The sequence below is a fragment of the Ailuropoda melanoleuca genome, chromosome 4 (assembly GCF_002007445.2).
Source record: "Ailuropoda melanoleuca isolate Jingjing chromosome 4, ASM200744v2, whole genome shotgun sequence".
Lineage (NCBI taxonomy): Eukaryota > Metazoa > Chordata > Mammalia > Carnivora > Ursidae > Ailuropoda > Ailuropoda melanoleuca.
This window is the reverse complement of record NC_048221.1, coordinates 17595891-17609734: the sequence shown is the minus strand read 5'-3', so window position 1 is coordinate 17609734 and position 13844 is coordinate 17595891. Positions and strand designations below refer to the sequence as shown.

The following is a 13844-nucleotide window of genomic DNA, read 5'->3' as shown; positions in this document are numbered from 1 at the left end:
AATCCTGATCCTGTTATTCATCTTTCTGCCCCCAGCATAGACAGCCTGCCCATCTTCCCCACTTCAGGTTTTCCTCTAGCCTGAGAGTACTACAAAGGAGGACTATTATCAAGTCAGCTTGGCGGTGAGGTACCTGCCGCATGTCTATTGTTCACAGCTTTTTTGTTTATTTGTTTAAGTTTTACTTATTTAAGTAATCCTGACATGGGGTTTAAACTCAAAAACCCTGAAATCAGGAGGCTCATGCTCTTCCAACTGAGCCAGTCAGGCACCCCTGTTCACAGCTTTATAATTGAATATTTTCAAACGTACAGAAATGATGAAAAAGTAAGATAGTGAATACTTGGATACCATCCACCTAGAGTCATTAAGGCAAAAATATTAACATCATCCTTAACTCCTCTCTCACATACCTTATGTTCTATTCATTAACAATTCCTTTAGATTCTTCTTTCAGAATATATCCAAAATCCAAATACTTCTCACCACCTCCTTTTCTGTGCCATATCCAAGCAAGCACCTCTGACCATGACTTTTAGCTTCCTCAATGCTCCCTGCTTTCTCCTTGCTCCTTACAGTCTATTCTCACCCAGCAGTCAGAAGGATGCTGTTAACTATGTCACTCCCCTGCTCAAAAACCTGAATGGCAGGGCACCTAGGTGGTGCAGTGAGTTGAGTGTCCGCGTCTTGGTTTCAGCTCAGGTCATAGTCCCAGTGTCCTACGGTCGAGCCCTGCATTGGGTTCCACTCTCAGCATGGAGTCTGCTTGAGTTTCTCTCTCCCTCTCTCTCCACTCCCCCACCATGCTCTAGCGCATGCATTCTCTCTCTCAAATAAATAAATCTTTAAAAACAAACAAACAAACCCAGAATGGATTCTGTCTCCCATTTTCTTCAGAGGAGAGGCTGATGTCTTCATAGCGGCACACAAAGTCTGTTTAATGTGCCAGTATTATCTCCATGTCTTTACCGCTATTCCTTCCTTTCCCTCACTCTGCTATAGCCACAAAGGCCTCTCTGTGGTTGCTCAGTCAGGCCAGGCACAGCCCACCTCAGGGCTTTTGCATTTTCTTTTCCTCTGCTTCTTAGGTCCCTAACTCTTCACCCCATGTCTTCGGACAGGACTCACTTTCTCACCTCCTCAGTGAAACCCTCTTTTACCTACTTAAAACTGCCTATTACTCTCCTGCCCTCTCCCATACTGTCTAACCCTCTTTCCAGGTTTTTCTCCATAGCAGTTACCACCACTTGATACTCTACGCAGTTTTCACTTATCTTTGTTATGCTCTGTAAGCTCCACAAGGACAGGGACTCGTGTGCTGGGCTACCATGTGTGCCTCCAGCCCCTGGAAGGGCGGCTGGAACATAACGGAGCGCTGTCGGCCTCAGCTGAGTGACTGGAGGAATGGGAGCCCAGAGTAGAAAACATTCAAGCCCGGGAAGACTTCCTGGAGGATCCCATCTAACCGCCGCTCTCCCAAACACCGCCCAGAAGATGCGGGAGCCGGCTCCGCTTCCTCGAACCCCGCCTGTCGGGGGCGGGGCCTCCACCGGAAGCCTCCCTCCCCAGCGGAAGCCGACCCTGCGCCTGGGCCCTCCTCCCAACCTGTCTCCGGCTCTTGCCCCGCCCACCCGAAAGTGGGTGAAAGGTCAGCGCTGCCGGCGGTGTGGCTGGGGCTGTGGAGCAGGACCCGTCTGGAAGAGATAGCCGCACACTGCCGGCGAGGCGGACGGACGGACCATGGCAGACGAACCGAAGCCCATCAGCCCGCTAAAGAACCTGCTGGCCGGCGGCTTTGGCGGCATGTGCCTGGTGTTTGTGGGGCACCCTCTGGACACTATCAAGGTGCGAGGAGGCTGGGGCGCCGGCTGGAGGGAGGAGGCCCGGGAGGGGCGCGGAAAGTAGCGTCTCCCACCAGGCGCAGCCCAGGATAGAAGCGGGGCATGAGAAGTCTAGGGAATCTCCCTTTCACTCTTTTCGAGGATCGGGGTTGGGGCGGGGGGAAGCTGTTCCTCGCGCCCCAAAGAGCCAGACAGTGCAGAGAGAGCAGCCTCTAACCGTCCATCAAGGGCTCGCATTTAAAGTTCTCTGTCCCGCATCCTCTCCTGACCCTGAGCCACTTCTTTGGGGATAGGAAAGAAAAAGCGCCTCCCCAAAGTTCCTATATCAGCAAACCTTATAACATTAACAGCAGGATTGAAACAGGTCACCTGTTAAAGCCCTCCTCAGGNGTCTAACCCTCTTTCCAGGTTTTTCTCCATAGCAGTTACCACCACTTGATACTCTACGCAGTTTTCACTTATCTTTGTTATGCTCTGTAAGCTCCACAAGGACAGGGACTCGTGTGCTGGGCTACCATGTGTGCCTCCAGCCCCTGGAAGGGCGGCTGGAACATAACGGAGCGCTGTCGGCCTCAGCTGAGTGACTGGAGGAATGGGAGCCCAGAGTAGAAAACATTCAAGCCCGGGAAGACTTCCTGGAGGATCCCATCTAACCGCCGCTCTCCCAAACACCGCCCAGAAGATGCGGGAGCCGGCTCCGCTTCCTCGAACCCCGCCTGTCGGGGGCGGGGCCTCCACCGGAAGCCTCCCTCCCCAGCGGAAGCCGACCCTGCGCCTGGGCCCTCCTCCCAACCTGTCTCCGGCTCTTGCCCCGCCCACCCGAAAGTGGGTGAAAGGTCAGCGCTGCCGGCGGTGTGGCTGGGGCTGTGGAGCAGGACCCGTCTGGAAGAGATAGCCACACACTGCCGGCGAGGCGGACGGACGGACCATGGCAGACGAACCGAAGCCCATCAGCCCGCTAAAGAACCTGCTGGCCGGCGGCTTTGGCGGCATGTGCCTGGTGTTTGTGGGGCACCCTCTGGACACTATCAAGGTGCGAGGAGGCTGGGGCGCCGGCTGGAGGGAGGAGGCCCGGGAGGGGCGCGGAAAGTAGCGTCTCCCACCAGGCGCAGCCCAGGATAGAAGCGGGGCATGAGAAGTCTAGGGAATCTCCCTTTCACTCTTTTCGAGGATCGGGGTTGGGGCGGGGGGAAGCTGTTCCTCGCGCCCCAAAGAGCCAGACAGTGCAGAGAGAGCAGCCTCTAACCGTCCATCAAGGGCTCGCATTTAAAGTTCTCTGTCCCGCATCCTCTCCTGACCCTGAGCCACTTCTTTGGGGATAGGAAAGAAAAAGCGCCTCCCCAAAGTTCCTATATCAGCAAACCTTATAACATTAACAGCAGGATTGAAACAGGTCACCTGTTAAAGCCCTCCTCAGGAAAAGAGCTAGGCAGAGGCGCAATAATTCTAGAGATGTCTTTTTTTTTTTTTTAAGATTTTATTTATTTATTTGACAGAGTGAGAGGCAGCCAGCGAGAGAGGGAACACAAGCAGGGGGAGTGGGAGAGGAAGAAGCTGGGAGCCTGAGCCTGATGTGGGGCTCAATCCCAGAACGCCAGGATCATGCCCTGAGCTGAAGGCAGACGCTTAAGGACTGAGCCACCCAGGCGCCCCTAGAGAGATCTTTTGAAACATTCTCTGGGCCCCCACCGTCATCTCCTTCTCATTTTCCCCACTGCAGAGAGGGGGTTGGCCATCTTCAGCCTATCACCTCCCATCAGCTTGATAGGCCTCCTGTGGGAGGTGATGATAACCTCAGAGATTGAGTCCCTTCCAAAGAAAGCACGGGACCGATTTCTCCCAGGGCCAGGATGATCCTCACAACTCCCACATGAGGAAGCCATAATCAAACTGAGGCTCTGGGAAGGAGGAAACTCATCAGGGCTAGCTCCCTGTCTTCACATCCTACCTCAGTTCTTCCCCCTGCAGCACTTTTAGCAAGGCCTGCCTGGAGCAAAGTCCATGCCCTGTGACTTAGCATTCAAAACTTTATCTGAGTTTTTTTTTTTTTTTAAGATTTTATTTATTTATTTGACAGGGATAGAGACAGCTAGCGAGAGAGGGAACACAAGTGGGGGGGTGGGAGAGGAAGAAGCAGGCCCACAGCAGAGGAGCCTGATGTGGGGCTCATACCCATAACGCCGGGATCACGCCCTGAGCCGAAGGCAGACGCTTAACCGCTGTGCCACCCAGGCGCCCCCAAAACTTTATCTGAGTTTTCTAACCCTATTTCTGGAGATAGCTCTGGAGCTTCTTCCACAAGAGATAGGTCTGGGGCCATTTCACTCTTGGCAGGTTTGGGCAGCAACCTCCTTGCTGCCTTTAATCACTCTTTCAGAGTCAATCTACAGGGAGATCAGGATTAAAGCAATCAGGCTGGTTAGGGCACTGTGAAACATGAAATCAGATGTTTATTTAGCTGATGGTAAATGTGGTGTGTGTTAGTGCTTCCCAGAAAATGGTTGTTTTAGGCAGCACAGTCTAGTAAGAGAGAATTGTCTGGTGTCCCATCCTACTCTTGATCCATGTAGCCAGATGTCTTGTTAGTTCCAGGCATTTGGGACCTCTCTTCTAAGAAAGCAAAACCCTTCTTGGCTACCTTACACAAATGTTGCTCTTAACTTCTGAATCCTCTTGCCCATCCTCCCCACAGATGTCGCTCTCGGGAAGGGCCCAGTGATCTCTGTACTGAAGTGTAAATGACTGAAAATGTTCCCTGGCATTTTTATCAGCCAGAAAAGCCTCTTTTACACTTAAACAAAACCACAAATTGCTGATTGCCGTCCTTTTGACCTCAGAGAGCCACTTGCGCTCCAGTCAAAGCCTGGTCTAGGAGCACCTTCAAAGGTCCAAGGTCACTATTTGTGGCCTGAGAAGGCAAGAACTGCAGTACTTCAGAGTTGGAGCTTGGAAAGGCTGTATGGCAGGTGGCTAAGGGCTGGCTGAGTTCTGACTGGAGAAGTAGAAAAACCCAGACATTCTGGGCGTGGGGAGGGCAAGACTGAAAGCAGATACAGGCTTGGCAGTGGGAGTCAGGCTGTAAAATAAGATCAACCATGGGGTACTTAAATGTTCTTGCTGGCTTGGATGGTGGGTGTCATGATGGGACAAGGATGAGATTTACACAAAATCACAGAAAGGGATCAACAGTTTTGATCCATTGCTCCCTCCCTACCAAGCGAAGAAGGTTGTGCCTGATCATGGAGGAGCTGAAAGCCAATATAAGGGATTTTAGATATAAAGCAGTGGGAGCCTCTGGACATTTCTACTGTTCTGTCCTATAAACTCAGACTTGTATGTCCTCTCCATTGCCTAGAGAGTGATTCCTTATTGTGACGTGTAAGGCCCTAATAAATATAAGAATGAGAGATTCTAAAGAAACAGAGGAACAGCATGCTGAAAATGGTGTTTTGAAAAAGTTGGTATGATAGCAACCTGAGAAGGACTTGGAAGCCGAAGAACTCTGAGCAGGAAAAACAGCCAGGAAATAGACTACAGAAGAAACTGGATGTATCAGTTATCTATTGCAGTATAACAACTTACCCCAAAGCTTAGTGATATGAAAGAACAGCAGCCATTAACTCTCACAGTCTTTGTGAGGCAGGATTTTGGGGGCAGCCTTAGGCAAATAGTCTGGCCCAGGGTTGCTTGTGAGGTTGCAGATGTTGGCTGGGATCCAGAATGTGTAAAGAACTCTTACAAGTTAGGGGTGCCTGGGTGGCACAGTCGTTAAGCATCTGCCTTCGGCTCAGGGCATGATCCCAGAATTCTGGGATCGAGCCCCACATCAGGCTTCTCCACTAGGAGCCTCCTTCTTCCTCTCCCACTCCCCCTACTTGTGTTCCCTCTCTCGCTGGCTGTCTCTCTCTGTCAAATAAGTAAATAAAATCTTAAAAAAAAAAAACTCCTACAAGTTAATAAAAAGACAAATAGCCCAATTAAAAAATGGGCAAAAGGCTTAATATTTGGTAAATATTAAGCAAATTTATAGAGACATAAAGTAGATAAGTGATTGCCAAGAGTTGAGAGGAGAGAAGAACGGTGAGTAACTACTAATGGTGTGGTGTTTCTTTTTGGGGTCATGAAAATGTTATAAATTGATTGTAAGGAAGGTTGCACAATTCAAAATACTAAAATACAGAATTGTGCACTGTAAAAGGGTGAATTTTGTGGTATGTAAATTATATATTATTAAAGGCATTTAAAAGAAGTACGAACCAGGCTGCCTCGCTGGCTTAGTTGGTAGAGCATGTGACTCTTTTTTTTTTTTTAATATTTATTTATTTATTTTAGAGAGAGAGAGTATGTGCTCAAGCACAAGCAGGGGGAGGGGCAGAGGTGTAGAGGGAAAGAAGCAGACTCCCCACTGAGCAGGGAGCCTGATGCAGGGCTTGATCCCAGGACTCCAAGATCATGACCTGAGCCGAAATCAAGAATCAGAGAGCACGTTACTCTTGATTTTGGGGTCACGAGTTTGACTGCCACGTTGGGTGTAGAGATTGCTTTAAAAAAAAAAAAAAGTACTGAACCAAAGACAGTGCACCTGCCCCCACAATAGGTGTTATCTGGGACTACCCCATTGGTGTCCATGTGGTTCATTCACATGCGGGCACGTTCATGCTGCCTGTGTCAGGAGGCCTTTTTTCCTCTGCACATGGCCTCTCTAGGCTCCTTGAGTGTCCTCATGACTTGGTGGCTGACTTCTCCCAAAGCAGATAACCTGAGATAGAGAGAGGCAGAAGCTGGCCTTTTTATCACCTAGCCTTGGAAGTCGTATAGCATCAATACCACCACACTCTATTCGATAGAAGTGAGTTCACTGAGTCTGGTCCACATTTAAGGGGAGTGAATTAGGACTAACCTTTGAAGGGGAAAGAGCATTAAAGAATTAGTGGACATAACTGAAAACCACTACACTGTATGGATGGGTTAGAACTTGCCCTGGGAGAGGACTCAGACAGAGAGAGGAAGAAATTAGGATTCTGGAAGCATCTCGAAGGACCACTTTAACAGACTTGGTTCCCATGTCATAAGAGCAACAGGATAAGTAGTCAGAGGTGATGCTATGGTTTCAAATTCTGAGAAAGAGGGTGGCTAGGTGGCTCTGGCACAAATGGCACATTCATCAAGAGGGTGAGATTCCAGAGGTGATTTGAGGAGGGAGATCTTCTCCAGGCAGTTAGAAGTGTAGCCCTAAAGATGGGAAAGAAGGTCTGGAGATGACCAAGTGATCGTCATCACTGAGCAGAAGCTGAAGCCCTGCAATCTTGAGTTTTCTGAAAGGGATTGTGGGCCAGATGGGTAGGGCGCTGAGCCTTGAAGAATGCCTGGAGTAGAGAAGGACATAAAGGACGGAGTTGTAAGAAGGGAGGTTTCAAGAAGAGATAGTTTGAAGCATTGGATGCCCCAAAAGGTCGAGAAGGATGAGAACTAAGAAGAGTAGCATTAAATCCACCTTATTCCAGAATGCCTCTGTGGAGTGCCTTACCTAACCACCAGCATACCACCACAAATGGAAGGGGGGGTGGTGGCTAGAGCGGGAGCTTTGCATCAGCCAGGCCTTATTACTGGCACATCACTTGAATTCCCTAAGCCCAGTCTTCTCATCTGTAAGCTGGGAATACCTATCCCATTGGGTCACTGTGGGATCCATTAGGTAAGAAATAAATGGTGGAAGTAACTGGATGAGGGGAAAAAAGAAGCATGCTACTTGTGACCTGTAAGTGCAGCCTTTGAATAAACTGGAAGAAAAAGAAGTCTGAATCTAGCAGGTTAAGTGAATGCCGAAGACATGTACACAGGCACAGCTTTCTCTGTTCGGAGTTTGGCAGGCAGTTCTGTTTCTGGGAGATGACTGTATTTTAACTTCTGGTTTCAGGTCCGACTGCAGACACAGCCCCCGAGTTTGCCTGGACAGCCTCCCATGTACTCTGGGACCTTCGACTGTTTCCGGAAGACTCTTGTTAGAGAGGTATGGTACCCAAGTGCTGGGCATTCTTACTCAGAGGACCACATTCCCAGAGTTGGTTCGTTATCCCCCTGGGGGATAGAGTGACTTTCTGCTGGAGGTCTAGCCCACAGCTGCGGCTGTCTCATCATGCTGTCCTATGCCCTCCTGTTGTTGCACTGGAGTCTTTGATAATTCCAGCCACTTTTATATGCAAGACCGAAGCTAATAAAATGGTTCTCTCATTTGGAAGGCAGAATTAGACCACAGGGAATTAGTGGGGAATAATTAGAGATGTGAAATGAAAGAAAATACAAATCTGGATCAGTTGGTTCAATAGAGGTCAGTGTTAGAAGTTCATGTAAAGTCTCGGGGTGCCTGGTTGGCTCAGTTGGTGGAGCATGTGATTCTTCATCTCAGGGTCATGAGTTCAAGCCCTACGTTGGGCGTACTTAAAAAAAAAAAGAGAGAGAGAAAAGAAAAAAGAATGTAATCAAAAAGTTCGTGTAAAGGGGTGCCTGGGTAGCTCAGTTGGTTAAGTGTCTGCCTTCAGCTCGGGTCATGGTCCTAGGGTCCTGGGATCAAGCCCCACATCAGGCTCCCTACTCAGCAGGGAGCCTGCTTCTCCCTCTCCTTCTCCCCCTGCTCTCTCGGTCTCTGTCTCTCTCTGTCAAATAAATAAATAAAATGTTAAAAATAAAAGGGGGAGGCACCTGGTTGGCTCAGTCATTAAGCGTCTGCCTTCAGCTCAGGTCATGATCCCAGTGTTCTAGGATTGAGCCCCACATCAGGCTCCCTGCTCAGCAGGAAGCCTGCTTCTCCCTCTCCCACTCCCCCTGCTTGTGTTCCCTCTTTCGCTGCCTCTCTCTCTGTCAGATAAATAAAGAAAATCTTTAAAAAAAAAAAGTTTATATAAAGTCTAGAGGAAAAGTCACCCAGCCTGAAGAATAGTGAGAGAGGCTGGCGAGTCTTCAGACCCCTAGACAAAGACACAAATTGGTTTGGGGTTTTTGAATTACTTAATAACTTTTCAGGTATTTCTTAGAGTGAAAACATGAGATTTTATTTATTTTTATTTTTAAAAATTTTATTTATTCGTTTGAGAGTGAAAGAGCTCATGCGAGAGAGCCCAAGCAGGGGGAGGAGCAGAGGGAGGGGGAGAAGCAGGCTCCTGCTGAGCAGGGAGCCCTATGCGAGGCTCAATCCCAGGACCCTGGGATAATGACCTGAGCTGAAGGCAGGCACTTAACTAAGCCACCTAGGCGCCCCTATTTATTTATTTATTTTTAAAGATTTTATTTATTTATTTGAGAGAGAGAAGGGAAAGCACCCAAGCAGGGAGCGGGGGAGAGGGAAGCAGCAGAGGGAGAGGGATAAGCAGACTCCCTGCTGAGCAGGGAGCCTGGCTCCATCCCAGGACTCTGGGATCACGATGAGCCAAAGGCAGATGTTTAACTGACTGAGCCACCCAGGTGCCCCTGAAAACACAGGATTTTAAAAAAGTTTTTTTTACTAGTGATATTTATTACTCACTTCATTAGCACATATGTTAAAAGACCTTGTTGAGAACTTTTCCTTCACTGCCTAAAATATAACTCTCATATGAAAACTCTATTAAACATATAATCCTTACTAAAGGTACAGAAACTGAGAAGTAGATGTTACCCAGATAAAGAGGGAATGTTGGTAAGTGATGGGCTCAGCCTTGGGGGAGAAGTTGTTTCCTCCAGGACCCATGCCTGAGATGGTGCTGCCCTTTGTTCTGTAAGGCATTCTTTCTTTCATCTATGCTGCTCGGAGCAGAATTTGACCAGCATCTGATTGAGGCTTTAGGCTTTGGGTCTGCTCAGAGTCCTCTGCCCCGGAGGAAGAAAGGCAGGATTACATGCCTCTTGGTCAATAAACACTGAGCACCTGTTTAACAGCTTGGCAGTGTGCTGGGGCCTGGAGTCCTGGAGGCCTGAGAATGGCTTGTATAAACCCAACCTCCTGCAGAGTCGAATAGGCTTCCTTAGTCCGTATGTGTGCGTGTCCCTGGTTTTTGCTGTGGAGACTGAGCTCTCTGCTTTCTGAAGCTGCCAGAGGTGGTGGGGCATGGAAGTGGCTGGGCCAGCATAATGGAAGGAAGGCTCGTGGAGTTCTCAGGAGGCATGGGCTTAGCCCCTTAGTACCTGGGCATCCTTCTCAGCCCAGGCAGGGAGCTGTGGGCTTTGGAAGGACTTGGTCACATGCTGCTTTTGTATATCCTCCTCAGAACCTTCTCTTTCCCCTTCATTCTTTCCTGTGTACTGCCTTCGGACTTTGTCCTCCGAGAGTCTGCTTACGGCCTGTGGCAATGTTAGACCTTTGCAGGGTCCAAGAGTGCTGACTTGTACAGCTGGCCCCTTTAGAAGGCTGGTGGTGAATGCCCAGAGTCTGTGGAGAGACCAGTGCTTCAGCCTGTGTCTGTGGACCCTCCCAGCATGTAGCACCACCCCGTTTCTCCTGCAGCTATCTCTCTGTCTTTTTTTAAAGATTTTATTTATTTATTTGAGAGCGTGCGCGAGTACGAGCTGGGGTGGAGGGTGAACAGAGGGAAAGGGACAAGCAGACTTTGCACTGAGTGTGAGCCCAACGCAGAGCTCAATCTCAAGACCCTGGGATTACGACCTGAGCTGAAGTCAAGAGTCCAATCAATGCCTAATGAACAGAGCCACCCAGGCGCCTCACCTGCAGCTCTCTCTTAAGGAACAGCTTTTTTTTTCTTTTTTCTTTTTTTTTAAGATTTATTTATTTGAGAGAGAGCCAGAGCACAAGCCAGGGCAAGGGGAGAGGAAGAGGGAGAAGCAGACTCCCCGCTGAGCAGGGAGCCCAACCAGGGGCTGGATCCCAGGACCCTGGAATCATGCATTACCTGAGCCCAAGGCAGACACTTAACCAACTGAGCCACCCAGGTGCCCCAAGGAACAGTTTTTATATATATATTAAGATTTTATCTATTTATTGAGAGAGAGAGATCTGAGAGCCCGCGCGCGTGTGTGTGTGTGTGTAAGGGTGTGCAAGTGTGCAAGCTGGGGGAGGGGCAGAGGAAAAGGGAAAGAGAATCCCCAGCAAACTCTGAGCTGAGTGTAGATCTCACAACCCTGAGACCATGACCCAAGCCAAAACCAAGAGCCAGATGCCCAACCTTGCAGCCACCCTTGCGCCCTTTTAATTTTTGTTTTTCAAATTATTCATTATTGGGTCACCTGGGTGGCTCAGTTGGTTAAGCGTCTGGCTTTGGCTCAGGTCATGACCCCAGGGTCCTGGGATCGAGCCCCACATCAGACCCCTTGCTCAGCAGGGAGTCTGTTTCTCCCTCTGCCCCTACCCCTGCTTGTGCTCTCTCTGTCTCTCACTCCCTCTCAAATAAATAAATGAAATCTTTAAAAAATTATTCCTTTTTTTTTTAAAGATTTTATTTATTTATTTGACAGAGAGACACAGCCAGCGAGAGAGGGGACACAGGCAGGGGGAGTGGGAGAAGAAGAAGCAGGCTCCTAGTGGAGAAGCCTGATGTGGGGCTCGATCCCAGAATGCCGGGATCACGCCCTGAGCCGAAGGCAGACACCTAACGACTGCGCCACCCAGGCGCCCCTATTCCTTATTTTGTATTGAAGTGATACAAGCACTTGGGTTTGTTATTAAAAGGCTTGTAACAAAGTAGCAAAGTGATTTATCCCCCCTTCCTCAGAGGCAACTCTTTTCAGCTCTTCCTGTTTCTACCTTTACTACTATATTTTATACATTTTTATATGTCTTAGCTACCTGTTTGGGGTAGATGATTTTTTTTTTAAAGATTTTTTTATTTATTCATTTGACAGAGATAGAGACAGCCAGCGAGAGAGGGAACACAAGCAGGGGGAGTGGGAGAGGGAGAAGCAGGCTCCCAGCCGAGGAGTCTGATGTGGGGCTCGATCCCATAATGCCGGGATCACACCCTGAGCCGAAGGCAGACGCCTGACGACTGAGCCACCCAGGCGTCCCTGTGGTAGATGATTTTAAGTCTTACATTCCTTTATCCCTTCTTTCTGACCTGCCCATATAATTTTATCATATTTTGTGGTTTAATCCAATTCATTGTTGTCATGATTACAACTTCATATATGTTTTTTTCTGTTAACTAAGTAAGGTACTATGAGGTACATTTTATTTCTTGTGTGACTGTTTTTCTTGAGGTTGGGTTATTAATTGTGTCAGTTTTTTTTGTTTGTGTTTCTTTGAATTGCTGTCTCTGTTATCCTATATCTGAAAAGCTCTGTGGAGTAGTTTTCTGTTTGGTTTTCCACACTGCCTAAACAGTTAAATCTGTTGTTCCACCCTGAGTTGTTTTGCTTTGTTTTTCTTGGAAACATCCCTTCTGGAGTCCTCCATCCTCATATTCTCGTGTGGGCTGGCTTCTTTCCAGACTGACAGTACTCAGCACCATCCTGGAAACCCCATTCACCTCTCTTGGGCTGAACCCTTAGTCTCCTGGGTCCCAAATCTTCCTCTTCCCTGGGTTACTAGCCTTGTTTGGTTGGGATATCTATCTGTCTATTTATTGGCTACTACATAGTTGATTTTATCACCAAACTGTATGAGTGAAAATTGATGTGTGGTCTTAGTATTGTTTCTAACAATAAAACCCCCATGTCTTAATACTTGGAAAACACAAAAACTTCTTAATTACCTGTCATCTCACCCCAAGGAAGTCAGATCACATTGTACATCTTATTTTTTAGCCTGCTTTTATGGTGGTCTCTAAGAAGACCTAGTAGTCTCTTCTCATGTTACAATGTGATTTAATGGCTGTGATAGTCCATTTATGGAATTCCCATCATTTGTCTTGTTAGTGTCCTGTTTGGGAGTTTTTTTGGTTTATTCCAAAATTTTGGGAGCTTATAATAGCCTGATGTCATTCCCTTTTTACATCTCTGAGTATTTTCTTAGAATAAATTTCTTAACAGAGAATTTCCTGATGAAAGGGTATGCTGCATATTGCCAGATTGCCCTCCAGAATGAAAGCTGTTTCCAGTTTCTTCAACAGTGTATAAGAGGACAACTATTTCTGGGGTTTTATTCCTATTTAAAGCTCTCTTTGCTTGGAGAAGAGGTGAAGGAAGGAAGCCACAAGCTAGAGGACGCACTACTTCCCCGTTTCAGCAGTATGAAGGGTGGTTGTGTCTATAAACAGCTTCTGCTTCTGTGATTCCTTGCAGGGCATCACGGGGCTATATCGGGGCATGGCTGCCCCCATCATTGGGGTCACCCCCATGTTCGCTGTGTGCTTCTTTGGGTTTGGTTTGGGGAAGAAACTGCAACAGAAATCCCCAGAGGATGTGCTTAGGTGAGTACTTACAGATCTGGAGCACTTGAAGCTGTTCTGTCTGGTGATGTGACATGGGTTAAAGGAAAAAATCTCGGCAGATAGGGAGTGGCTGTCTTCCTGGGCCCTTAACACTGGCTCCTGGTTGCTCCCCATGAGGGAAGTACTTGAGTTTCTTTTGCCTTGTGAACCAAAGGGAAAAAGAAAACAACCCAAAGCCCTCCCCCCTCCTCCCTATCAGGTTGTCATAATTTCTTCTGTGAAGTAGTATCACTTACTAGGGATATTAGTAATGTCAACCCCTCAGCATTGGGACGTCCCAATGCTCTAGTGTGTATGAAATGCTATGAAAAGTTCCCGGTGCTGCAGTAAAGCCAGAGGCAGCCTTGTTTTCCATCACCTGGTTGGGAAAAGGGAAGGTCTCAACTTTTGTTTTACATCATTTTAATAATATGGTTATAATTATTTCAGATATTCATTTCTCTGCCAAGTGAAATAAATTAATGTATTTTCTTTTCATAAACTTTAAGAAGTTGATTTGGGTCTGAAGAGGCAGGTGAGTCAGGATTACAGCTCAGAATTTACAAAGCAGTTAATCAAAACAGGTCAACTTCTTTTAAATTAAACGTAATTTAATTTTTAAAAAGATTTTGTTTATTTATTTGAGGGAGAGAGTGAAGGAGAGAAACAC

General features: G+C 47.7%; 1 protein-coding gene across 2 annotated transcripts in view; it reads left to right on the top strand.

Annotated features, from left to right (window-relative positions):
* Positions 1-884: 884 nt before the first annotated feature.
* The window catches only part of SLC25A20 (solute carrier family 25 member 20), a 32538-nt gene continuing 19578 nt past the window's right edge, over positions 885-13844 (top strand). The window contains exons 1-3 of one of the 2 annotated variants that reach the window (XM_034658282.1): positions 885-1845; positions 7759-7851; positions 13047-13174. In XM_034658282.1, coding sequence (XP_034514173.1) covers positions 1741-1845; positions 7759-7851; positions 13047-13174 — 326 coding nt within the window. In that variant the 5' untranslated portion in view covers positions 885-1740. Of the gene's footprint in view, positions 1846-2271; positions 2875-7758; positions 7852-13046; positions 13175-13844 lie in introns of those variants that run through there. The other variant, XM_011233353.3, reaches the window with a different exon arrangement.